General features: G+C 39.3%; 1 protein-coding gene across 1 annotated transcript in view; it reads left to right on the top strand.

Moving 5' to 3' along the window:
- igsf9bb (immunoglobulin superfamily, member 9Bb) overlaps positions 1 to 27,991 on the top strand; it is a 110,153-nt gene that overhangs the window by 48,436 nt on the left and 33,726 nt on the right. Inside the window, exons 4-11 of the mRNA XM_051078711.1 lie at positions 1,037 to 1,188; positions 5,335 to 5,452; positions 16,390 to 16,531; positions 21,021 to 21,166; positions 24,765 to 24,907; positions 25,181 to 25,321; positions 25,461 to 25,577; positions 26,169 to 26,319. Coding sequence (XP_050934668.1) covers positions 1,037 to 1,188; positions 5,335 to 5,452; positions 16,390 to 16,531; positions 21,021 to 21,166; positions 24,765 to 24,907; positions 25,181 to 25,321; positions 25,461 to 25,577; positions 26,169 to 26,319 — 1,110 coding nt within the window. The remainder of the gene's footprint in view (positions 1 to 1,036; positions 1,189 to 5,334; positions 5,453 to 16,389; positions 16,532 to 21,020; positions 21,167 to 24,764; positions 24,908 to 25,180; positions 25,322 to 25,460; positions 25,578 to 26,168; positions 26,320 to 27,991) is intronic.

Here is a 27,991-nt window from a genome sequence, read left to right as displayed (position 1 = left end):
CCACATTATCAGTATTAAATGTTAAAGTGTTAAGGTGAAAACTTAATGATGATGATCATTGTCTCAGTCCAATTATATGATATTCAATACGGTTGTGTACAATTATAGTGTACACATCCATTCTAGAAAAAATTATTCTATAGCTACTGGTATATTGAAAGATCATAATCTCTATAATAATACAGTCAGCCTGGTCAGTAGATGTTTGAGAAAAGATACTGTATTAAGAATACTGTATGTGAGGAGACAAGACATGAAAATGAACTGAAAACCTATTAATGGAAATGTAATTAAATTCATGGAGGAAGTTTTTTCCCACATGTTCATCAAGTGCAAAATTTACCACAGCTGATCATTCAGCTCTCTTACAGTGTCAGTATCCTGGCAACCACATTATACCAGTATATGATTTAGTATATAAAAAGATATTTTTCAACGCATGTATGTTAATGTAGCTACATTAAGCTAACAGTGAAGTTTTGTGTTCATTTTTGGAATTTTGCCCAGGTCATGCTCTGAAAGCACTGAGCAGTGCTCTCTCACTGTGCAGTGTGGTTGTAGTAGCAGTGGCTAATCAAGGCTTAACAGTAAACAGGAGATGATACTGTGCCCACAGCTGAGGCAGCAGAGCAGGTGTGTTGTTTTTAATATTTCCCCAATTCTAACCAAAGAATTTGGTTACTTAATACAGCTGACCCACCAGAATGTGGCTCTGTTTTCCTAAACAGAGAGGAGTGTTTGCTTTTTCGTTGTACAAACCGTAACCAACCTAGTATTTCTATGGTATTTTCAGAAAAAAAAATATTGAGGGTATATTGAATAGTGACTGTATAGTGATTATTGGGTAAGTTGACTGCTGTGACTGTGCAAACCTTATTGCCAAAAATGTATACTGTGAATGAATTCTTGCAACTGACCAAGTTTACATTGGGTCAAAACAATGCACCTTGTTCTGCCTGTGCTTGATCCTTTTGAAACATTATTGACATGTTATTCTTTTTCTCTCCAAATTTCTCCCTATCCTCTGTCTCCTCAGCCCCCCCCACATTTACAGATACACCACCTCAGTACGTAGAGGCCAAGGAGGGGGGGAGCATCACTTTGACCTGCACGGCCTTTGGCAACCCCAAACCTTCAGTCAGCTGGCTGCGGGAAGGCAATCTCATGGTCAGCAGTGCCAAGTATAAGGTACGCCATCTTCAAACCAACAACAGCACCAATAATAACACTAATACAGCTACTAATAATGATTGATAATATTAATAATGATACCACATGGTCATACAGAGACAAAACACATGTCAAACTTGCCAGAGTTGTAAAAGCGTGTGTGTACATTGTATTGAACACCACTTCCTGGATAGTATACCATCTGCTCACCAGGATGTGAGGCAACTTGCTCCCAGCATTTATCATGGCTCAGAAAAAACACTGGACTCAAGCACATGTCTCAGACAGTTCACCCTAATTAGGAAGGTAATGCAGGTGAGGGTGATTGGTGAGGGACAAATTCAGCAGGCAGGCTGAGGTCAGACAAGAAAAGTAAAAAAAAACAAAAAAAAACAAAAAACAAAAACTGTCTAATGAGGCTGAATATAAAGCTATGGAATCAGACACTACATTGTAAGGAAGAGGAGGCAGCTGCTGGAGATTCATTAAAGCTGCAGCTGCCAGTGCTCTGTGATGATTGGTGTGACGTCTGTGTGGAAGATGCACGCCCATGGAGACAGAATTGAAAATACCTAGCTGCAATGAACACTGAGGTCAGTTTCTTTATCAATTATTCATTTATTTTTTTGGAAGTCACTGATTCCACTGAGGATGAAGGAGCACAGCACAAAGTTTTAACCCTGTAGTGACAGAGAAGCTGATACTGAAATGAACATATTAGCATCCTGGTACAATGTTTGAATCACACACACTGCACTGTTACAAGTTGGAATATAGAGTTGTGGAATTTGAACCAAAACCATATGCAGGAGGAGGCAGCTTCATGACAGCTGAGAGAGAGAGCCCCTGCAGTTGAGGTGGCTCACTCTGTAGCAACCAGCGATGTCTGGTGGCATGTCTGTGCTGCAGACTGACAGCAATGGAGACTAAATTGAAGTCGCCGTGCTGCAATGAATTTCACCACACTCAGTTGTTATTTCTATATTTTTGGGATTAAGTCTGTGATTCCACAGAGGATTAAGAAGCACAGCAGTGAGTTTTGGGCCTCGTGTGAACTGCTGAAAACATATTTCTGGATTTCTTAAACAAACAGATGAATAACCTGTAAGCACAAAAGCATAACTTAGAAATGCCTTAAATTGAGAGTAACAAAACACAACAAAATGAATGAAATTAAATCCCACATTTCTTTTACACAATACATGAGGATTCCTTCATATTGTTCCTTCAGGGTAACCAAAAATATATATACAATGATTAAAAAGAAATTCACTCTGAATCCTATAATAAAATGAATGTTTATTTTCTGGTAACATCATCAGATAACTTAACCTGCTCAGTGTTTTACTTGGGGGTTGGGTGACGAGGGTGCTGGTTCTTCGCCGTCCTCTCAGCTTCAGCGTTCTGCAAGGTTCTTCATTGTACATATGGATGGAATAGCATAGATTTTTACCACCTTATCCAAAATTCCCTCCCAAACCAAGATGACATGGACACTGCAGACCGAGGTATTTGACTGTCTGCTGTGGTGCCCTCACAGTATTCTGGCTTGTAGCAGCAGTACTATGATCCGCATAACTCACTTCAGCACATTCAGTCATTTTTCTGGCCGTCTGAATGCCATGATGGATGTAAGCTCGATGCTCATTCTCTTTAAGCTCAGTTTTTAGTCCCCACCAACTCCTGAGGTAAGTTGGTTTGTTGTTGTATTTTCACTGAAAGCAGCTGCCCTCTGTAGCTTGAAAGAATACTATTTATGGTTTTGTCATTGTGATCAGTACCTTTTCACATACAGTACCCTTTAAGGGTTGGATTTCTGGCATATTGTCTTTTACCTCAGTTAATAAGCTGTAACCACAGTTGGGATCTTTCTGTGCCCCCTTTCAACTTGCTGTTCAGAGTTTGGGTGTAGTTAGAATTTTGTGTTGAGAAAAGACATATTTATGTAAGCAGTGTGTGTTGTACAGTTTCAACCACTACATCCTGCATGTGGGAATGAAAATGACTCCCCCACATTAGCTCAATTATTTAAATGACTGAGCTTTGTTTATATGAGAGTTACACCATATATCTAAATTTGTCCCTGTCTCACACTGCAGCTTTTCCAATTTTACTATAGTATACAGTGTTGCTCTATAGAGCAACTGTAAAAGCTGTATATGATTTTTACATCTGAATTTGGGTGGATTTGGGTGGTAAACCTGCTTAACTTGCTAAATTTTGAAAACACTAAAGCAGCACTTTTAATGTAAGTGATGGGGAACTATATCCACAGTCTTGGTTTTGTGTTAAAATGCATTCCAAAATTCAGCAGAATTAAGGGGGTATCAATTTTTTGCAAAAAAAAAGTAATATGCATTTAACTCAAAGTGGCCTGATCTGTCTTGCTACAGTTATTTCAGAGCTCTGCAGAGAGTTTGCTGGACCTCATGGCTTGGTTTTTGTGCTGAAATGCAGAGTGTATTGTGGGACCTTGTAAACACAGGTGTGAGTCTTCTAAACTATGTCCAATCAATGTGGTTTACCACAGGTGGACTCTATTTAAGTTCTAGACACATTTCAGGGAAAATTTGAACAGGATGCACAGTTTGGGGCCTCAATAAAGGGTCTGAATACTTTTGTAAATAAGAGATTTCAGTTTTTGATTTTTATGAATTAAAAATAAAAAAAATAAATCTAAAAACATGTTTTCACTCATTATGCATTATTGATTATAGACTGAGGGGCAAAATAACAGTTTTCATTCTTTTAAAATCGAATCTACTACACAATGTGTATAACACACTCAAGCAATCATCACCTTTCAGGTGTTGTACAGGGCTGTGATCAACTGTATAGGGTTTTCTGTTTTCCCAGGTGCTCAGGTTTGTATTAGCAAACAGCAAGTTAAGGTCATAGCATTGATTGACTGACTGACTAGCTAACATATTCATTAGACAGCCAAAATGTATTTGTTGATTTCAGTGTAGCCTTTGATACTGTTGACCATAAAATAGACTTCTCAATAGAATGGAAAATCTGTAGTTCTATCTGGTACAGCCCTCAGTTGGTTCAGATCATATCTCAAAGGAAGAGGCTGTATTGTTGCCACTGGTGATCATAAATCTGAGTGGATCACCATGACATGTGGAGTCCCCCAGGGCTCCATTCTTGTGCTGCTATTATTCAACCAGCATATGCTCCCTTAACACCAAATCACAGATGACAACAGCACTGTGTATCATAACTATGCAGATGACAGCCAGATTTAGCTAGGTCTCTCACCAAGTGAGTAGACTCTGTGCCTGTTTTTATTGCAAGTAAATAACTGGATGCACTTATATTTTCTTCAGTTAAAGGACAAGACAAGTTAAGGACAAGACATAAATCACTGTATTTGGCTAAAAAGGAGGAAGGGCTGAAAGTTAATGCTCAGCTTTATTCCCAAACTGTAAAGACAAAGCCCAAGGTAGAAGCAGCTCTAATGAAGATATGTTGAAATGTTTGTTACTGAACTGTATTAAAAGCTCTATTACTGTGTCCTCCAGATCTAATTTTCCATATCCTGCCTCAGTTGTCCTGTCTGTTGAGGCACCAGATTTGGCATAGAATTCCTCACCTTTATGCCAAGTCAGAAGTGTTGGTGTTTTACAGTACTTTAAAATTGCTTTAGCTCATTTTTCACAATAGAGATTTGCAAGAAGCTTTACACAAAATGCTGCTCATCATTGAATTTTAGAATGAAACAGTCACTATCAAATAATACCTTTCAAATTCTCATCAAAACAGTGTATGCAACATTTCATCAAGAATATGCAAACATAAATGTGAAAGAAATTAGTAATGCATGCAGAAATAGTAAAGTATAGTATTTGTACTTCATTGCATTAGTTTATAGTTTTTTCTATTCTATATTTGCCACAGAAGTTTCTAATTCAAGACATTAAACATTAGATTTTTGCATCACAGTATATGTTTTCCTTTGAGTAATACAGTAATGCTGTAAAGCATATAATTTAACAACCTTAAGCCAAAATCCATTTCTGTCAAAGAGTAGTATGCCAGTATGTCTCCTAGATCTTTCAGTTACACTCAGCTGGTAGAAACTCAAGTCAAAACCAAACAAACTACTTTTTGTTTCGTAAAGTAGGCTTTAAATAGTTCATTGTTTATGTATGTATACAGGTGTCTGATGGGAGTTTGACGGTGCTATCCATCACTCGGGAGGATCGTGGGGCGTATACATGTCGAGCCTTCAGTCCCCAGGGAGAGGCCATTCACACCACACGGCTGCTAGTACAAGGTAGGTACATGTTAATGTGTTACAGAATGTTTTTACGTGTTGTTATGTCATAAACTTGTTTTCATGAAGGAATTAGTTGCTGGAATTTTTTCAGGAAAAGTTGTTTTTATAATATCCATCATCCCACATGTTTTCATCCTCATCCTGTTTTCATCCTGCAATGTTTGTATCTAGTAGACCTTCATCAGGTATCTGGGGAAGTATCACACACTCCCATATACACAGAGGTTGCCCCAATTATCCAATCACAGGACCAATCAAATCAAACCTGTGACCCTTGAATGGACACACACAACATCACATTCAATGTCAGAAGGATTCATTACAAATCCCACAATGATATCATCCATTCAGCATCACAGCAACATGCATCTGCACCAGGTCATCCAAGGTTCAGAAGTAGACAGTGGGTAAATAAGGGCACTAGGGTCAGTTCTTTATAAGTCGTAAGCCATAAAACATTATAATAACATCCACATAATGTAGAAGACATAGAAATATCAAAACATGTGTAGTGATAAACAGTGGATGTCTGTTCACTAGAGTCTGCATTGGTCCAATTTTGCAAACCCGCAGTGTCCCTGATGGATATGTCAGCTACATTCTCAGTTCTGGAATGATGATGAACTGAAAGGTGAAAGATTGTGTCGTATACATTCAGAATAAAAGAAAATCATGGCGCCTAATTAGGCTTGACAAAAACACGTTTCTTGTTATTGGCTATGAGCACACTCACTTAAGAAGGTTTTACCCAAAAGTTTTCTAGACTGTGGAGATGATGTCAAACTAAGCAAGAGTATGTGGAAAAAGCAGTTGATTTGAAATCAAAAGCAAGAGAGATTTTTTTTCTGTGACATATAACTACATATTCTCCTCTGAGTCATAGTGTAAAGTCAATCCTCATGAAAAGTTGCCACATATGAAAACTGGACCCTGAATTATCCCAAAAGTTTAATATTCCAACCAATGTTCCCCCTAATTTTTCATGTGTCTGAGCATACACACAAACTCTCTGAGAATTCCTTGGACCACTGTGAGCAACATCAGATGTGCACACTGTCGCACACTGTCGCACACTGTAATTTTATGCGCAACATAGTTTTGCTGTGCGCGGAGAAAGTGGGAGCAGTGCGTGATTGTGCAGGCACGCAGCTTAGAGGGAACATTGATTCCAACTTTGTTTGTATATAAACAAAAACATAAAATTTAAGAGATCATGGATCCAAGCAAATCTTCCCCCAAAAAAAACATCAGACCAGCCAGAGGTCACAGACAATTTTAAGTCCCCTCTTAAATGGGAACCACTACTGTGGGAACCGAGCTCAGTGCCATAATGCATTTTAAACAACTGAAATCATCCACTCACAGGAAAGAAAATTCCTGTTATTATTACATGTGCTTCCACTCATGCCATATGCAGCATATGATACGTTTCCCCTGTGACCTTTAAACCAAAGAATAAGTGAACATGAGAGTGCAATTCTCTGAAATGATTATCCCATGGCGACCCACTTCAGTGATACATGGCTTCCCTCCCTCTGTTGTGCAACTGAGCAGGTTGAAAAGCCACCAAGGGGTGGAGATCACAATTTACTACTGAAAAGAAGGGAGGCCCTCTGGATATTTACCTTACAGACATTGTCTCCCAGGGGATTGAATGATGAACTATGTCTGGTTATATTACTACACAGTCCATTTAGGGTTCTCTGGAGTTGGACATTGAAAAATATTTTTAAAATTCTGTGTAATTTTCTAATTCTTTTGACATTGAATGTGATGTTGCATGTGTCCATTCAAGGTGCTTCAGTCACCGGTTTGATCTCTGTGGTTCAGTGATTGGATAACTGGGGCAACCTCTGTGTATGTGAGAGTGTGGTGATGTCTCCCCAGATACCCGATGAAGCTGAATAAATAATACAGCAGGAAGTGTAACAGTGTGCAAGAGTTTGTCCATTTTTATTCTAGTTATGCTTTTCTCCAATGCACCTCAGGCAGCGTGAAATATCACTGACATTAACTGATGCTGAGCACCAACTTGCCCTGTACTGCTTGATATTTAAAGGACTGTCTGACATGTTTTCAGTTGAAGCTCCACTCTGCACTCAGGAATGTTTTATTTGCCCACCTGTTGGAAAGACCTTTAATTCAGTTTTATGTTTTGCTATATTTTAGACATTTTCCTGCTACTTACTTGATGCTGATGTTTAACAGCAACAGTGTTTGACATCTTAGCGTGCAGTCATGTACGTACAGGTAGCACTAAAATACAGCAACTTGTAACTTTTTGGAATGTTATATTAAAGAGTAGTGCTTTGAGTGCTAAATTAATATTTTAGGGTAATAGTGCTATTGTGCCTATTTATGGAATTTTTATTTTGGTCTTTCTTTTATGTGACTTTCCCTTTATCAGGATTTCATACACTGCTTTTGTTCTCTCTTTATTCTCATGACCATGTATTTTTACATTTTTTGTTGACTGCACTTTTCAAGTTTGTCACAATGGTATAAGCTTCTTATGATAAAAGAATTAATCATCTCTGCAAGAATGGTCTGGTTGAAAAACCTGACTTGATATAAGGTTATAAACTGAGGTTAACATCTATAGAAAACTCAAACTATCCCTGTTTTCTGTTTCACTGAATAACATATGACTAAAGGTCATATAAGTTAAACCTGTCTATAGCATGAACATTACTTGTGCTTAAATCCCCACAATGTAATGTGTGGCCTTTGATAGATGAAGCAGGATGAGTACATTGTTGTGGGTATGTTTGAGGAATGCACTATCTGCAAGAGGAGCTGGACAGGCTTCAGTAATGACCAATGACAGAGTCCGAGACAGCTTCCCTGTTTTTCTCCCAAAGGTGCAGAGTGACAGAACAAATACACCTCATACCAACCATATAATATGCGAAATATGATAAGGGGCACTAAATCATGTGTGTTGTTGCTGATGTGAAGCAAATTTAAAAGACAATTGTAAGGCAGATTTCTTTGAGAAGACGCCTAGTGAAGAATAGGCACAGATACTCTGCAGTCAATCAAATCTTCATGAAGGCACTTTATTATCAGTACCAGGTCAAATACAGTCTGCTCATGCTGCCAGAAAGAATGACAACGACACACAGAGAACTTAGAGTAAAGTAGCCCAAGAAGTCACCCATAACATAAGATACATTGTTTTACACATAGGTCATGTCCCATGTTCGAGCTTGTAGTCATAAGACATATCATATGATGATCATCCTATAGCGCTAACATGACCTCTGGTCATCATGTACTTTTACTTATTGAATTAACTATTGTACAGAACATGGAAACTAATGAAAAAGTTCAACTGCCAGTCAGTTATAAAATCATACTATCAACAATCATATGTGCATTTAGGCTAAAGCATATTTCCATTGTTACTGACTGTTGTGAAAGAGGAGCAAGTAAGGAAAGATGAAGAGGAGCTGTAAGATAGAGAGTGGTTTGGAAGAGTAGTATTGAAGAGAGAGAAAAAATAGAGAGTGATTGTGTCAGTAATCAAGAAGAATGGAGCAAATTTCTGGATGTGCTATTTTCCACTGGAAATGTTGTTTCAAACAGACCAATAAAATACACAGCAGGCTACCAGACCTGTACACCAGCAAGGACATAGAACATAATCTATATTGATCTAACTGATGTACAGCAGCAGAAACTATGGGAACACCCCAACCATTTTTTTGTGCTTTTCATAAAATTATATGAACAAAAAAAACAAAAAACATCATAACAATGGCTGACAATCATAATGCTAATACGGTGATGTTTAGCAGGTATAATGTTTATTAGTGGTACAATAGATACACCACATGTCTTTTTAAATAAATGTAGAAAATGTCAAAATAAGGTGGTGGATTTAAAAGTAGTCAGCCCTGGAGCTATTTTTCTGGGTATTCTTCAGGTCCACATTGTAGGGTTGCTAAGCAGAAATACTGGAAGCAGGAGGAAACTGCAAGCCTTGCTCCATCAAAATAGAAACATACAGTGTGTCCTAAAAGTTGTCTGTGTAACATTCAGTTTCTTGTTTGCTGCCTGTCTCAGCAGTGCGTCATGTGGTTGGCTTCATATGTCTAGATAACAATGTTAGTATTTTGAAAAATGATCTAATATCAGTGTTTATTCAATATTTTAGCAGCTTTAACAAACACCATCTCCCACAAGCCTGCTGTAGAAGAGTTTAGCCAGCAAGACTATAACTAGAAAAATAAAAAAAATAAAAAAAAGAAGAGAAGTTGATGAGTTTTCTGGATATGGACAAAACGAAGTTACATTGGTGCAGTTACCAAGGCTGCGTTGCCTATGTTTATTTTATTTTTTTTCCCAGGGAGCAGCCGTTTTTTTCTTTTCTCACAAAGTAATCAAAGTAAAGGTTTCTCAAAGTAAAAAGTTTCTAACAACAGCTGCAGTATGGCATAATCTAGCAATATATTATGTTTTGAGCTAGCTTTGGCTACGTACTATTGAAAACAGCTGGCATATCAGTGCTTTGAGCTCAGTGCTAACATCGGTGTGGTAACCTGGTATTAATATGCCAGTCTTTATCAGGCATCTAGTTTAATGTGTTTGCATGGTAACATTTTCTGATTAACACTAAACGCAAAGCAGTTGAGTTTAAGAGGATCACCCAAGTCATTACTGTTCATCCTGAGAGAGACATGAATGCCTGCACCAAACTTTGTGGCTGTCCATGCAGCAGTTGAGATATTTCATTCTAAAACGTAAATGTGAGCCTCATAGTGGCATGAGATCACATAGGCTTCATTGTCTGGGGAACATGAACGTCTGTACAATGTTTAATGGTATTTCATCCAATTATTGCTGAGATATTTCAGTCTGGACCAAAGTCTGTGGACCAGCAGAAAGACATACCAACATTGCCAGCCCTTGAACCATATGGCTGTTTAAGCAGTAAAAATTTCTCATCCCCTAAGAATGCCATCAAATCCATGTGAACACAACAGTGATGCAGCAGTATGTTAGGGAGTGGGACTAGACCAGTTTGGGGACGACTAAAAACTGCATTTTATTTCAGGATCATTTAAGACGACCTGGAGCTTAACAATTGTATTCATACAGTTGAGCAGTTTATAATTTATAGAGGCCCAAAGAGAAAAAAAACAAAAACAAAGGATGGGAAAGCTGTTTGCCTCCAGCTCTAAATGAAATGTCAGCCTCTGTAACTAAAGCAATCTGTCTGTATCAGTTCACACTCTGCTACAAAATCAAGACACATTTAGCAAATGAATCATTTATTGTCTACAATGTGCCACACTATGCACACATCACTGCTCAAAGTCACATTTTTTTTTTAAATAAATTGAAAGTAAACGCAGTATCAAATGTGCTCCTGTGCACCAACCTTAGATTTGATACGCCTCACCAAAGAGGATAAATGATAAAGCAGCAAACATGGCATTCCAGGTCATGTAATTTAAAGATTGCTGCCCCAGATGAACACAGCTGAGTGGTCATGACCTCATCTAAAACTGAGGGAGTTGAGGCTCAATCTCTAGAGTTTTCACCAGATTGATTCCCATCATTGTTGTGGAAAGTCAACAAAGTAGCAGAGGCATGTTCAGTTCATTATAGAAAGTCCTGACATCACCACTGGCCAAGTGTCTGTTCATTAACCTCAGTAACTCAGTACCATCTCCAACATGTTCCAACAGTTGCTATAAGTGATTTTTGTCGAATGACTTTAGTAATTTTACCACATTAAACAGTGATTACTTTATGGGCCCAGAACCAAAAACAACTTTGTAGTTGTAATCTCTGTTGTCTAAAAACATCCAGAGTATTCAGTCCTCTCTGCTCTGCTGTTATTACAGACATATCTGAAGTAGCCACTACCCCTGGACTCATCTCTTCTGTCAAGCCATGACATTTAGCTCATGAAAGTCTAGGGCTTATGTTAAATAAACAATGTTTTTAGATCAGTATATATATTAAAAAAACTCAAAACATACATTAGAGAGAGATCCACATGGCATACTGCTAAGAGAGATGCTCCAAGGCTGGATTTTTGTATGATTATTAGTGTATTTACAAATGTCAGTGGGATTTTGATCGAGGTTTTCTTGCATCTGGGACAGAATCAGCATGATCCGGTTTCACTTCAGTGCTTTATAATTGCCAGTTGTGTATCTGCAATAACTTCTGTACCAGAAAAAAACAAACCATGACACCAACTGTGTAACCTAAAGTGACCTGACAGCAAGAGATTTAGACTTAATGACAGTGTGTTTGATTTTGTACAGACCTTAATGGTTTCCAGAGGATGAATCTTACTGACTTTGGTTATCCTCTAACTTTTCATCTAGTGCCAAAAGCTTTACATGACATTTAACTGGCTGATGCTTTTATCAAACAAGATTTACAATAAATACATTTAGACCACTTAGGAGCAAGAGCTAGATATCATCCAAATTTGGGTGACAACTAAAAGCGTGTTCAGTGCTACAATACAGATGCTTAAATTGTTTTTATTTATTTATTTGAAAAGGTGGGGATTTAACCTGCAGCAGCGTATGAGCAGGGACTCTGCTGTCCTCACTCATTCCACCATTCTGGATCCACAGCAGAGAATGGCCTTGACCAAGATGAGTGATCACAGTCCCCTTAGTGATGTGGCAGCAGATCTAAGTTAACATTCATCCTGTAAAATATCTCAATATCTATCAGATGAATTCACATTCATGGTCCCCAGACAGTGTATCCCGAATGGCTTTAGTGATTCTAATTTCAATTTTTTTGAGTAAAATGTCTTGACAACCACTGGATTTGGTATAGATGTCATTGTCCCTCTCAGAATGAATTGTAATGACTTCATGGCCATACCATAATAGCAAATGTTAGCATGCTAACACGATAAATTAAGAAGATGTCTGAGGTAAACTTTATACCTGCTAAACCTTAACATGTTAACATTTTCATTGAGACATTAGCATTTTGTTCAAAGCACGGCTCTCGCCTTCACCTACATTTGCATGCTTTCAACAGTATTTGTCTCTTTCCCTCTCTTTCTTTGGGGTATCAGTTGGTTGACATTTAAACATATTATATATTCATTAAATAATCACAATAAATATCCTGCATTTTATACTATGCCAAAGAATTCCCTTGTCATTGGATCTCTATATGTTAGCCCTGTGATAGACTGGCGATCCATCCAGGGTGTAACCCGCCTCTCAGCTGATGTCAGCTGGGATTGGCTATGCCCCCTCCCCCCCAACAACCCTTAAAGGATAGGCAGTAATGCATGGATGGAAGTAATCACTGCAGTTCTGCAGCAGAGACAGTTACCTTACTCACCTTAGCTATAGCTGGCTGGATTGATGATCACTTAAGATGATCAGCACCATGACTTCTTTAGTTATTCTCATTCAGTTGGACATTTGAAAACTCCTTTAAAATGTCTTTGAGTGTATTAGAACAGAACAGTTTCAGGTGTGTGTAACGTTAAAAAAAGGAATATACTATAGACCAACACACAACTGTCTTTTATCCTGGTGTGAATGATTCCCCCTGGCTTTTTCCTGAATATGATTTTTGTCAGCTTGCTTTCATCAAATCAGTGCTATAAAAAGGAGGTTTCTTTGGTGTATATGTTACTTGTCAATTGCTTTCATTCATCAGAGAGCAGACAGTGAACACGTTCACAGAGATCACATATTTCTTTTTGAGACAGAGTACAAAGCCAGGACTGAGCCAGAGCGGTTGTTTGACCCGTCCTGTATAATTTACAGGACAGACGGATTAATAGAGGCCCTCCTGGAAAGCCACTGAGCAGCAGATCAGCTAAGAGACTACAGTGCCAACAAATCTCCAGCACTCAGCTGGTCCCAAATAGGGCGGGTTGGCACACACATACACACACACACACACACAAACACTCACACACACCCACTCAAACACTAACAACACAGTCATCCAGCACAGGCCTAGTCCTGGTTGTCCTGCTAAGGGGCTGGCAGATGGAAATGCTCTGCCTGTTAAAGGATCAGGCTGTGGGCTACAGATCAGGACTAACATATGGGACTAGCACTTTATAGTTGCAACACTGGCTCAGCTCAGCTGTGTATCTGAGTGTGTGCGTCTGTGTGTGTTATTTTAGGTTGATCTGTCTGTGGACAAAAAGTTATCAACAAATTGGAAGAAATATTAGGATTAATGTGCGTGTGTGTATGTGTATGTGTGTGTGTGTGTGTGTGTGTGTGTGTCTGTGTGTGTATCCATCAGCAGGAGAAAGTGCTCAATTCAAAGGTTATGAACCACCAGCCTCATGTTACTGCTGTCTCACAGCTGGATGTTGATGCAGGGTGTTTGTATTTGTATCTGACAGAGTGGGTGGGAATCAAAGATTGGTTTTGAGGGGGTTCGGATGACAGGAATGCCAAAGATAAGGGCTAAGTTACTGACAAGGTACTGTTTTGTTTCTACAGTTCCTTGCAGTCATCCTAATTGGAGGAGGCACTGCTGTTTGTATCCTCAGTTGGAACTATACTGTATGTAATGGATAGAGCTCAGCCTCCAAGAGAATTTGTGTATAGATTATGGTGGTGTGAAAGATTTGCACCAAAAAAATACCATAATGGGTTACCAAACTGGATATATGAGTTTGATGAGTTGAATCCATGAATGAACAAAGAATTAAATCACATTGTACAAGACAGTGTGCAACCACAGAGATAACTGCATGTATTTTAAAGACATTTTATATAAGGCTTCATTATGGATTAATATCCTGACTATTTTCCTGATTAATCAGTTGATTGTTTGGTTTTTAAAAATTTAGAAAATAGTGAGAAATTCCAATATTTTTTGTCAACCTAGTGCTGAAAGATCATACCAGTGCTGATAGAAGTTTCTTATTTGTCATTATTCAGAGTCCAAAGTGAAACTTTCTTAGTGCTTGTTTTGTCCAAACCTCTCATTTCTTAAAGTTATAAAAAGGAATAGCATTTAAGAAGCAGGAACCATGAGATATATAGCCATTTATATCATTCATGCATTATCTATACCGCTTATCCTTAAAAGTGGAGGTCTGGAGCCTATCCCAGCTGACATTAGGCAAGAGGCAGGGTACACCCTGGACAGATTGCCAGTCTGTCGCAGGGCCAACATATAGAGACAAACATCAATTCACACTCACATTCACATCTGTTTGGACTGTGGGAGGAAGCCAAAGTACCCAGAGAGAATCCGCGCAGTCACAGGGGGAACATGCAACCTCCACACAGAACCCTGAAACACAAAGACAGTGCTAACCACTGCACCACTGTGCCACTCCTGTTTCTATCAAAAATAGTTAAATTGTATCATTTTCAGCTCAAGTTCAATCAAGTTCCAAGACTCACAGAAAATCAGCCAGTGATTTATTTTACCATGAAATAAATACGTAATATTGATTTCCAACTGCTCAGCCTTGAACTCAGCCATCTCTTCATTCGGTCAGTCTCCTCATCACCATTCCTCCTCTCCTGAGCATTTAGGGTCTGGTGGCACCAGTTATCTTTTTAGTGTGAGTACAAGCTTTTGAGTCTCTTCATTCCTTTTTAATGCTCAGCGATCTCTTTGTACATCTCCAGTCAGTGCACGTCTCTTTGGCGTTCAGGTCCATTGATACGTGCTCCCTCTCCAGCAGAGGCTCACTGAGATTTGCTTGTTGCCATCTTCTCATTGGACCTTTTCAACTATGCCACATTTTCCTCTTTTGTAGAGAAAAAAATGAGAGAATTTAATCCACACATTAGATACACAAGTCTTCCACATAAGTCTTCATCTTGTCATGCTCGACTAGACACATTTAGATGAGGTCTTCCACGCACAAATGCCCAGCCTTTATAGTTGCTACTTATGTGTAGTATGTCCTATTTTGGGTGGTATTGCTGCATACTCTCTCACTTAAGTGTTGAGTGGTGCTCTCACATAAATCTAGCACCTAGTGTGTGGAAAGTAGCTGAAAGCAGATCAAGGTAGAAAAGGCTGTTTTTAGTTTCCAGACCAAACTGTCATTATTTTTGGTCTGGAGGTTATGGTTATGGTCAGAGGTGGGGAATGACTGTAAATCAAGGATCACAGTATGCATGCGTGCAAAGATGATGATGATGATCCATCTGGCACAGCAAGGATCACTCAATAAATTCTCATAATCCTTTACTGAGTGCAAAATAAGTATGTGATATGACTTAGAGGTCTGTGACGATACTAAGAAAGAATCCAGCGTGGATATAATCCCAGTGTTAATCCCTGTATCTAAACAGTATGTGTGCGTGGCCATAAATAGTACACATGACCCTTGTCCAGTATGTTAACTAATTCCTGTGTTGTGTGTGAAGTCATCAAGTCTCCCACTGAGAGATATCTGTTGGATGTCACACTGACCCATTTTCTCCTTGGGGACAATATGGTCAAGATTTATATTTGTGTGTGTGTATATATATGTATATATATACACAAATCAAGTCAAGTTTCTGTTACCTATTACTTATGCAATATGGATATTCCTATTTCAAGCCATAGCAAGAGCCCTGCTCACATTTGAAGTGAGTTTTCAACTTGTAATCAGGAAAAGGTTAACAGTGCTAATGTCAAAATTCTCTGAAAATGTTCAAATTATTTCAAACACATAATTTGTTCAAAAACAGTCTTTCACTGCACTTGTAGAATACTGTTTTGAGCCACACTAGCTTCAGCAATTTGTGCCTCAGTACGCAAGTACATTTTGGAAAGCAAAAATGTTCCATTCATTCATAGTGCCTCCACTGCCTCATTTGAGTGACAGGCTGTTATTTTAACGCAACTGTGTTTTGCAAAATCATCAAATAACTGTAGTGCACATTTTAGGACCAGCCTGCTAGAGTACATCAAAGTCTGTTACATACATACATTTTATTTCTCTCCACCAGGACCTCCATTCATTGTATCACCACCGGAGAACATTACAGTGAACATCTCGCAGGATGCCTTCTTCACCTGCCAGGCAGAGGCCTACCCTCGCAACCTGACCTACACCTGGTTCTGGGAGGAGGACAACGTCTTCTTCAAGAAGTAAAGTTATGATCGGGTTCATTATTGTCTGCCATATCGCGTCACCTGTCTGTCCCTGCTGTTCAGTAGCCACTGTCAAGAGTCCTGTGTTGTGTTGCTGTTTTTGTGGTGGATAAGGGCTAGACAGAAATTACATAACTTTTATGTAACCAAAAACAATTACATTTATCAAAATGGATCAACTAATTCATTCTAATTCTTAGTATCTACATTGTAAATAGATCAACAGGCTCTATCAAGGAAAGTAAACATGAAGATTAGCTGTAAATAAAAGTATAGATTATCTTTTAGTCCTAAACAACCCTACTGACAAGGTAGGGCAGACCGTATTTAGCCTGAGAGGAGATATTCAGGATAAAACTTGACTCATGTTCAGGTCCACTCAAGACACTATATAATGAAGACCATTTCAGACATTCCAAGTTACTTTTACATAACAGTGCATCTTGTTCAACTAATTAAGATCACAGTAATAAATCTATAGCTTAATTATCATCTCATCAGGTCAAAGACATGTCAGATCAGTCTATAGAAATCAGTTTTACCTTTGCACTGTGGCATAAATGAGGTTAAAAAAAAACTCCCTGAGAAAACCACAGTATTAATCAGACCAGCACTCTCTCCTTCAACTTTCATTGCTGCCAACTGCATGAATGAATGAATGAATATTTACCAAAATGTTTCACAACATGAACGTTTAAGTCTTGTCATTCTATACCTTAGCACTAATTGAGCAGGCAGAGTTTCCGTCACACCAGTGATGGTGTAAACAGCCTTCGTCCTTTATTTCATTACTGGCTTCAACTATATGTGGTCTCATCACCCTAACCCAAGCATGGAGCTCTTTCTGTAACAGTCTGTAACAGTATCTCTGAATGACAAAAAGTGATTTTAACTATTTGATGGAGTCAACAAAGTTAAGTATCTCATAGCTGAAAATGGCTGGAAACATAAGACCGTGTATATGTAATGGTTGTGTTTGTGTCTGCACTTACATTCACATGCATGGGTTTACATCTTTTTAGAATAGTCTGCCATGTAGGGAAAAGACAGAGCTTGATGATGCTGAGCCACTTCAGTATGATGAATTTGACAGACAGACATTTCCACGGCTGAAGAACCATTTTATTCTGAGTAAATAAACTTGATAATTGAAAGCGTATCACTCATCTTTTATGGTGGATCTCCAGAAACGTTAGTCAGAAGCACATCTCTCCATCTCTTGCCACAAGCAATGACATTTCCACTGTTGATGTTTGGAAGCTGTTCGGACAGAGACAATGCACTTGTCCATTCTATTTAACCATAAAGTGCCCCACAGCCACCAAAGCTTGAAGTTAGCTTAGGTTTACGATGCACATTCACAATACATCATATTACATCAATGTCTGCCTCAGTGCACTGTGTCTGAAGAAGACAGGGATGAGCCCTGCTATACTACATATGTTGAACAAAGAGTAGCTTTTTCCCTTTTTACTGGTATTACCATTTCATGCCATCCAAAATATTATTTAATTATATTAGATGAAAATAGCAGACAGTCTTCACAGCATACACTGCAAGGTCCCTTCAGAAATGGGAAGTCTGATTTGAAAAAGGCAAAATTTTATTTTTCCAGAGTAAATATGAAGCTTGAAATACCACCTTAACATGAAAATTTGAGCAATTAAAAAAAAAAAAGCTTTAGTTCCCTTTTGATTTCTCTTGTACAAAGGGAAATATTTACTCAGAGCAGACACAGATATCTGAAAGTTTTATCTCTAAGTCTGAATAGACAGAAGCACAGCAGAAAAACATCTGTAGGCCTTTGCACAACTGACAAGAGTAAGGGGAAATGGTTATATGTCTACTACAGGAAAAAGAAAACATAAAACCATGCTAGTCAAAAAACAATGGAGAAGATTTAATGAAACAAGAAGGAATAGATGAGTGGAGTGTGCCACCATAAGTAAAGCTAAGGATAAATTAAACCTCTTCCAGTTTGTTGCTTAAGTTGCCCACTGAAACTGTAGATCTCACATTCTCTGGAAGGGAAAGACCCACCAGATGCGTATTCTTGGAGCCGAGTAATTAATTCTTAATGCTTATCAGTTTGTGTGAGAGGAGCTTGTGAACACAAACGACTACCACCCTGTGCTGGTGATGTGCTCACTACCGTGCGTATGTGAGAGAAATGACACAAAGCTCAGGCAATCAGTAATGCCTTCAAATACTATTTGAAATTACTGGCAGAGACAGTAGATCAGCCTGGCAATCAACACGGCTTGGCCCAGTTTGACCCGTGGCCACAGGCTTTGAGTTCTTAAGTCACTCGTAGCCTGAATCACTGCTTTATGAGCTTTTCTGTTGACAGAATGCTTTATACTGTACTAACAGCATGATATATATTTGACTAGTATTTTAAAAGAATGGGGAATAAAGATTAAGGTTTCCACACTAAACCGTTTTTGTTAGTGCCTCCAGACAGGGTAGATGATGTCCCTCCAAAAAGATTATTAAAAAGTCTTAAATTTGATTTTCAAAACTGTCTGCTATAGACCAAAAGTGGGGTTGTTGTGACAGTTCATTGTACTGCATTAGGCTGTTCTCTCCTTTGTTGTGGAGTTTCAGACAGCACCATCAGTCTATACTGCTAGCTGCAGTAGCTAGGATGATTATCGCTTTTAAATGGGCAAATGCCGATTTCTGCAATGACTATAATGAACCAAAATGAAATTCTGTGGTGCCTCTTTGGGTCCAGGTAATTGATTTCACTGCTATATTGTTCATAAAAAATGCAGTACATAAAAAATATAATACACAGGAATAAATAAATTCATATTGTCCTCACCTCTGTCTTTCTTTGACCAACTTTACCATGAAAAAGGTATTACATTTCAAGGCCCAGACCTTCTACAGTACGTTCAGTCAACAGGAATACTGCTTTGCAAAAAAATAAATAAATAAAAAAATCTTGTCAAAGTGGCACAGCAACAGTGGTTATCAAGTGTATGTCTTTGTCATGGATGATGTCATTTTTCATTGCATGGTCTACTGTGGAATGGGCAGTGGAGGGAACAAAGTGAAGGAATGCAAAGTATCTGTTGCCTTGACTACTGCAAGTGGCCGGTCACCAGTCAGCAGACCCAAATCTCAGCGCTGACTCAAAACTCATTCCAGCTCCCTTTCTTCAAATAAAAATATGTCTGAAGTAGAAAAAGGATAGAAACACTGTCTTGTAATGTTGATTGGTTACAGTGTATCTCCTTTGTAAACTACAAACAGAGCTAGAGAACATCCTGTATGCATTTACAGGGGCAATCCATGATTTTACTTGTGACCAGGAGAAGTATAATGTCCTCTGTGGCTCTGAAGGGAGTATCCACAATCAAAAAAAATTAAATTATCTGGCTACATATACAGTATTGTATTTTATACATGCATCCTATGTTCACAACACATTTTTGCTTTTGAAATATAGTGATTTTATGCTAAAAACACTATAACATGAAATGAGAATACAGTGTAAGTACCTCAAAAATGTTCTTAAGTACAGTACTTGAATAAATGTACTTGCTATCATTAGTCAGAACCAGTAAAAATGGCAGAAGCTCCTTCACAGTGATAGTCTGTAAGCTAATCTTAAATAGACATTGAAACGTTGCACTTGAAACCATTTCCAGAGACATGACAGTGACTTTAGCTTAGTTCCCCAGAGGCCTACACACCCCACATCTCACAATAGTAGTGCACTTTTTGGATGAGAAAATAGGATTTTTGTAGGATGAATGTGCTGCTGAAAAATCTGCAGGCACTGTGCGTGACGCTAAGTCAAACATGAACCAGGATCTCTGTGATCCTCTTCTACTGTGCCAACACAGAACCTACAAGCTGGGTGGGTTACAGAGTTTTTAAAAGTCTGAAATCTCTGCACCTGGCAGAGTTCTCATTGGTACTGGTATCAATAAATCTGTCAACCACACGCTGGCATATTTTAACGATTCAGTGCTTTACTAATAAGCAGGGGAATACATGTTCCTGTGATTTTCAGCCATCTTTCAAGCCTGCAGACTCTGCAACCAACCATTCTTCACTGAATCATGAATCAGGCTGTGTGCTGATTATCATTTATATGAAAGTCAGAGCTACATATCCACTGGGATATGAGCAAAAAAGAGCAAGAAATTGTGGCACTGGCTAAATTAGCTGTCATCATCTTCATAGGAGTATTGCATCATACAGCAGTGACAGTATACATGTACATCTATCATAAATATTCTTCAGTAGATGACTGAAAAACCTTCTCAAAGAAATACTCATACTGAGAAAGACTTGTTACACAAAACTGAATCTTCAGTTTGGAAGACAGCTGCTACAAACACTGGTTGAATCTTATTTGAAATATGACTATAGATTTTACACAGTGAAATCCTCCTGGTGAAATTATGTCAGAGCAAACACACCAGCTTTATCGATCCTAACACTGATGTTTATGTCTTTATTTTCACAGTGACCTTAAGCGGAGAGTCAGTATTCTCATCGATGGTTCCCTCATCATTGCCCAAGTCAAGCCAGAGGATGCTGGGAAATACACCTGTGCTCCCAGCAATAGCCTGGGCCGACCACCGACTGCCTCTGCCTACCTAACAGTGCAATGTGAGTGTCCTGTGTTTTTGGACTTGTATTTTTTTGTTATATGTGCTGAACTTTAAATACTGCCCTAGTATATTATAAGTATTCGTCTTAATGCCCTTTTATGTGTGTCAAAGTCAAGGTCACCTCTTAATCTAAGGGCTGATCTTGCCTGGGATTCAAAAGGAAGGAAAAGTCATGTTTGGAAAAAACACTGGGGATATCATTTTCAATATACAATGTAACTGTTTCGACTGCCCTTTAAAAATTTGGATTTTGTGTAGCCTGGCTGCCATGCCTGGCCCCACAAATATAAAGTTGTTAGATTTTGAAATAAGCTTAGACGGGTCCAATAATAACTCTGTTGGAACATCAAACAGCTTCTATTCAAGAAAGTAGGACATTCTGTAGCATTTAAGGCTTCCTATTGGGGAGTATGAGTTCTCTAAAGGAAAGGAAATCAAATATGATTATCTTGACAAATTGCTCCAGCTGTAATGGAGTAACAACTCAACAGTATGACATCAGAGATGACTAGTCTTCATCTCTACACGTTGTTGAGAAGGGACTCCAGTTCTAACTGAACAATTAACCATAAATGGGAGTTTCTGTGTATCTGATCTGTAGCAGCCCTGTTTCCTGTTAAATCTGACACTGCTGTAGAGTCTTATTTGGGATGAGCATGTGCTCGGTGCATCCTCTGCTCTGTGGAATTGATTTGGACTCTCTTCCAGTCTCCAGGCTAACTCTGTTCCGCCTCTCAGCCAAACACCTAAACCCACCCTAACATGTATTTGCTTTCTCAAATACACTTTTCTCGTTTTCATATATTTGTTTTCTGAATCTTCCTCTTCCCTCCCTATCTTTGTTTCTCATATGTACTCATTCATGCATATATATATATTCATATGCACACAAACACGTCTGCCACGGATTGCTCCCTCCTTAGTCTCTCCTTCCATAAAACAAACACTCAGTCCATCAGTCACTCCTAGCTGTGAGGCTTGGTGAATTTGTCACTTCAGAAAAGCATCTGGCTGTTATTTGGAGCAGACAGGCAGGAGCAGGACCGGCTTTGAGATTCTAGCCTCGTCGACCGGTGACCGGCCACTGGCAGTAGTCAAGGCAACAGACATTTTGCATTCCCCTGCTCTCCTGCCTCCTTCGATGGCTGTACATTAGGTTGTGTGGCGTGTGTGTGTGTGTGTGTGTGAATGTATGTGTGTATGACGAACAGAGGCAGGCAACCCAGTCGTGAGAGGGAGGGAGAAGTGAGAGGGAGGGGATTACATCATTGCTGTAAGACCAGGGACTTTTCTCTGTCAGACTGCAGAGGGCTCTCTCTGTCTTTCTGCCCTATTCTTTCCTCTTATTCTCATCTTTTCCTTTTGTTCCCTCTTCCTCCCTTTATCCCTCTCTCTCAATCCTCGACATCCGCTCTCCTCCATTTGTGTCATGCCCTCTTTCTCTCATCTGCCTCATCCTGCGTAAATCTCTCTCCCACACTCTCTTTTTTCTCTGTGTTCTCCCTCTGTCTTTCTCCCTGAAGTGCTTGCCAGTGAATAACTTTCCTAAAGCATCTTGCAGTGGGAACCAGTGTGTCGTGAGCGATAGCGCTGTCTGAGGGCTATATTTAGAAACTTGGCTGATACTCTTGTCTGTGGTGCTAGTGGTGGCGCTCCTCTGGGCTCTTTGTGGCAGAGCGCTGCCAGGCTGGTGGTTAGGACTTTGGAGGACAGCAGCTGTAGTTCAGACTTGTTCTGGCAACAGTGTGGTCAACTGATCTCTCTCCTTGTTTCAAACCCTCCATCCTTCCACCTCACCATGTCACACAGTCATTCGCTTACTCTCTCATCTCTCGTTTGTAATGTCAAAAGAATGCCTTTTGCCTGTTGTATTGCATTGACAGTCACACCCCCTCATCCTCCTCTCTTTTCCACCAGCTCCTCTCTACCTTACGTCATCCAGTCACATCTCTCTCTCTCTCACCTGTCCTCTTTCCCACGCTCATGTTCAGCCTTGTTCGTCCTTCCTCTATTGCTCTGCTGATGGCACTCACCCCTCCTCCTCTCACTCACACCATTTCTCCTCCTTATCACTCAGTGCCTGCTTTGAAGCTCTCCTCCTTGACCTCATTTAGGCACCACGCTGTTCTCGCCCCTCTTCAGAATTCAGGATTTAAGAAGGAGAAATTTGAGCTTCTCCCCCTTTTTATTTCTCCTTTTCCTCCTCTTAGCCTCTTACCTCTATCAAATGGACAGACTGACTTATTCTTGTGTGCCTGTGTTTGCCCAGAGGGTAGAGCTCGACCATATCAAATCCCAATTATTTAAGAATTAAAATACAGAGGAAAAAATGTAAAAAGATAGCCAGTAATGTGGAGCAAATATACTAATGGAACTCAAACAAATCAAAGCTAATCTGATTAGACTTACTGAGGTGAGGAAGATCAGGTATGATGTAATGTAATATGATCATACTGTCTCTAGCTAAATATGACAGTAGTTATATTTGGTTAAAATATGAACATTTTATCAGCAGGATATACAGATATATTTATGACAGATTCCTTCATGAAGACATTTTTGCAAATGTTTAAGTGAGTTAGATGAGAGGATCTTAGTCATTTGTTAAATATGAGACTGCAGCCAGCAGCCAGATAGCTTACTTACCATAATGACTGGAAACAGGGAAGCAGTCTAAAGGTAATAAAATCCACCTTCCAGCACCTACAAAGCTCACTTATTTACATTTTATATATTGCTTTTTCAATCTGTAAAAAAACAACTGTAAAAATTTGCTACCTCTGGACAGACGTTAAAATGAAGTTGGCAAATCAAATCAGTAAATTAGCTCATTTAATAATAAGTGTATTTCACACAACAAACCATTCCTTTAAGCTTTGAAATTTTGAATGTAACCTTTACATTGAAGAAGCACTACAGTTATATATTTTCCACAGTATCCATGCACCTTGTTATTTGATTACTTTTTAAAATCTTAGACCTTAGTGATTCTTTAGCCATAACAGTAGCATGGCTGTAGACTTCAATAGCTTGCTGCTGGATCCATTTCAGTTGGTTAATTTGTTTAGGTGCCATGGTTACATATCATTTTTTATGCATTTGATGCTTCACAGTATTATGTAGCTTAACTAACTGCTTTCTTTGAAATTCTCTCTCTCTTATTAAACCACTCTTTTGACAAGTGACAATGACTGTTTTTTCCATGTAAGTGGAATGAATGGGAACGTTTTAAATGTGAAGACCAAGACAGTTTAGCTTACATGCATGAGAGCAGGTTGTAGTGAGATCTGATCCTTGTTAAAATCTTGTTTGGATTATTGTATGTGTCGTCATGTACAATGTTCATTTAATTTCAGTCAACGAATAAACCTGATGTGCTCAGGGTCTGTTTGTGTTTCTACAAACACACTCAAATGCTGCTCTGAGACCAGCTGTGCTCCACATAAATTTATCATTTTATGATGAGCCCACTTCCCATAAACTGGGTGATTTCCCAATCTTCTCTATGCAGCTATTGTAATCTCCCAGGCACCAGACTCTCCATGCTGCACAGACATGTTTTACCACTCGGTTTTTCTGTCTGTGTTTTTCACCAGATCCTGCCCGTGTGGTAAACATGCCATCTGTCATCTACGTGGCCATTGGTCTGCCTGGCTTCATCCGCTGTCCTGTAGATGCCAACCCTCCTGTAACTCTGGTTAAGTGGAAGAAAGATGGCCTCCCTCTACGGATAGATAAGGTGAGTTGGTGCAGTGCTGCAGCTTTGGTTCCGCTCACTTTACCCCACCTCAGACTGGAAACAAGTGTGGCTTCAGCGTGATTCAATTTTTCACCTCATCCCTTCATTTTCTGTGTTTTCATCTCTCCTATTGAGTGAAAACTTCAGGACTTCTTTTTATCAATTTCCAAATGTGAGCTCCCCCAAGTTATTGACAGGAGAAACTGGTTATTATTGGCCTGTAATAAAGCATTACACTTCCTTACACACTCTCCATAATGTTTCCATCCGCAGTACCCTGGTTGGAGCCAAATGGACGATGGGAGCATCCGCGTGGCAGAGGTGACGGAAGACTCTCTCGGCACCTATACCTGTATGCCTTACAATGCCCTGGGTTCCATGGGATGGTCCCCTCCCGCTCCCCTGGTGCTAAAGGTGCGTGCATATTCACTGTGCATTTAGATTATCCCAAATTAGCAAAAACAACTCTGATGCATCCCAAGTGCAAGTTAACTTATGCAGCTCATCAGTTTTTACTTTCCTAACCCTAACCTTCATCCCATTTTGGCTGCAGGACCCTCCCAAATTCTCAGTGGTTCCTGGAGGGGAGTACAGGCAGGAGGCTGGGAGAGAACTGGTCATCCCCTGTGAGGCAGAGGGAGACCCCTTTCCCAACATCACATGGAGGAAGGTAAGACAGGCTCAACACTCTACACTCCACACTCTACACTCAACACTCCTGCTAATTTGGTCAACACATTTTCTGTAAAAAGCTGTTTGCTAATCAGTGCTTCATTTTGTTTTATGTTATGTTCAGTGTTTTCCACGGAGAAATCTTAATTTCTGAAACCTGGGCCTGTGCTGGGTGCTCAGATTTTAATTACTCAAACTTCTGTACGTCATTTTAATCACATTTTAATGATGTCTATAAAATATGCAATCAAGGGAACATATTAGATTCTCTCAATTGTTTGCTGAATATGAGACATGTTTAATCTTGCTCATTGACTACTATATGATGAACTATTGTTTTTGTCTCTCACTTATGAAATTCATAACTCATCATTCTGTATAATTTGATACTTAAGTTAGATATTGAAAGCAATATTATTGTAGTAGATTTGAGTTTGAAGACTCTTATATTTTTGTGGTTAAACTGTTGTGGCCTGCGCGTTTCTTCAGACGTGTGAATCTTTCATTGCCTGTGCCAACGTATTGTGCACCTCTCTCTGTCTCTCTTTCATGGGCTGACTCTGTCTTTCCGTGCCTGGGTGGACTGCAGGTAGGGAAGCCCAGTAAAAGCAAGCACAATGTTCTGCCCAGAGGCAGCTTACAGTTCAAGTCACTCACCAAGGAGGACCACGGGGAGTGGGAGTGTGTTGCCACCAACGTTGCCACGAGCATCACTGCCAGCACGCACGTCCAAGTCATAGGTACCCAACATGTACATAAATGCACACACATACATAGTGAAGCTTATATAGATACAGGGTGTATATGTCAAGTCTTTCATTTTTCCACAGCACATAACAGGGGGCATTTTAAACAATGGCTCCTTGATTTCAGACACGGGGAGACAATAACAGGCTTCACATTTTTTACCTGCTGAAATTACAGCTGTTACCTGCAGAGTTCATCAGCTGTACCTAGCTAACCAAGCTAACATTAGCTTCATGAATTTTTTGTCTCTGGGTTACTTTTTAATGTTGACTCATTTTAAATGAGCATCCTGTAAAAGCATCTTAATGCACTTGATGGCTACATATAGTACATGACAAACATGTACATGTTAAAAGACTGGGCTAAACCTAGTGGGTCAGCATCCTCGTTCCTGTATTGCAGTGTTGACCTAGTTAGTCCTGGTATTATATAAATTAAGCATAGTAAGGAAAGATCAAACTCATATTTCATTCTAAGATAACTCAGTAGCTTGGCTTACATACTCAGACAGTCAAGATGCAGTTCATGTCATGTTTAACATCACAATAGAAAAGGGAGGGAGGACTAACCAGCGTATTGTAGTGTAACATCATCTTGATTGTGTTATCATGAAGGGGCTTTTACTGTAATCTGTAACCCTACAGTTTAGTGTGGTATGAAATGCTGAAATGCATGTGCAGAGAAACACTCTGCTTAATCCATTCCTTACACTTTTGCACTTGTACTTTTAGTTTTGCAAAAGCTACCAACCTCCAGAACTCTTGGTATGCGAAGTATCTCTCTGCCACTTAAACTAAATGTGGAGAAATTCAGCGGCTGACAGGTGTTTTACGTAGTTACAGTTGCTAAGCTGTGACAATAACTGTTCTGGGCAGGGGTTAATGAACAGTCAGTTACTACAGTTTCACAGATAAAAGCACAGTATGCTGTGTGGTGTTATAACAGGAGTGATAATAACATTATACATGTTACTGTACACAGGTAATGTGCCTGTGTGTTTGTCTAATATAAATCATAAAATAATGACCATAGATGTTAGACAAAGAATATTGAATATCCAAGTTGACTGTGACTACATACATACACATACAGAGTGCTGAGTCATTGAACAAGAGGCACACATTACTGATTAATGTGTAATGAATTGTGAGGTGTGTGAATTATGCATGATGATTGTATGACATACAGCAGAACCAGCAGAGGTGGTTCTCGAGGAGCTTGTAAATGCTAAGGTAGGTCATCTTTGAAACACAGAACACACTTTGTTATCAGAACACAGGAAGTTGAAGGGGGACAGATGTTGGTTTGGAATCAGACCAGAAGGGAACAACAGAGTTGCCTTTGAGTGTGACTCTTGTCTCATCCTGACCCTCCTCTGAAGTGAAATGTGGAGATTGTGTAGAAGCAAATTTGTAAGACACTCACCCCATCTACAACTCCTTGACCCCACTACTTCTAGTAAGAGCCCAGTCAGGGGTACTCTGAATCAGGAGGCAGGGTTACAGAGAAAATAATGGAACAGTGTCCCAGTCTAACTTCTCCTTCTTAACCCTCTCGCTTGTTTCTGAATTGCCCTATGGTTTTGAGAAGCACTCCACAAAGAAAGCTATGAGTGTTGGGTGGTAAAATAGTGTCACTTATGCTGGAACACCACTTGTTACCTGA

The sequence above is a fragment of the Lates calcarifer genome, linkage group LG20, assembly GCF_001640805.2.
Source record: "Lates calcarifer isolate ASB-BC8 linkage group LG20, TLL_Latcal_v3, whole genome shotgun sequence".
In the NCBI taxonomy this organism is placed as follows: Eukaryota; Metazoa; Chordata; class Actinopteri; family Centropomidae; genus Lates; species Lates calcarifer.
The sequence above is the reverse complement of the archived record's forward strand: the minus strand, read 5'-3'. Positions and strand labels throughout refer to the sequence as shown.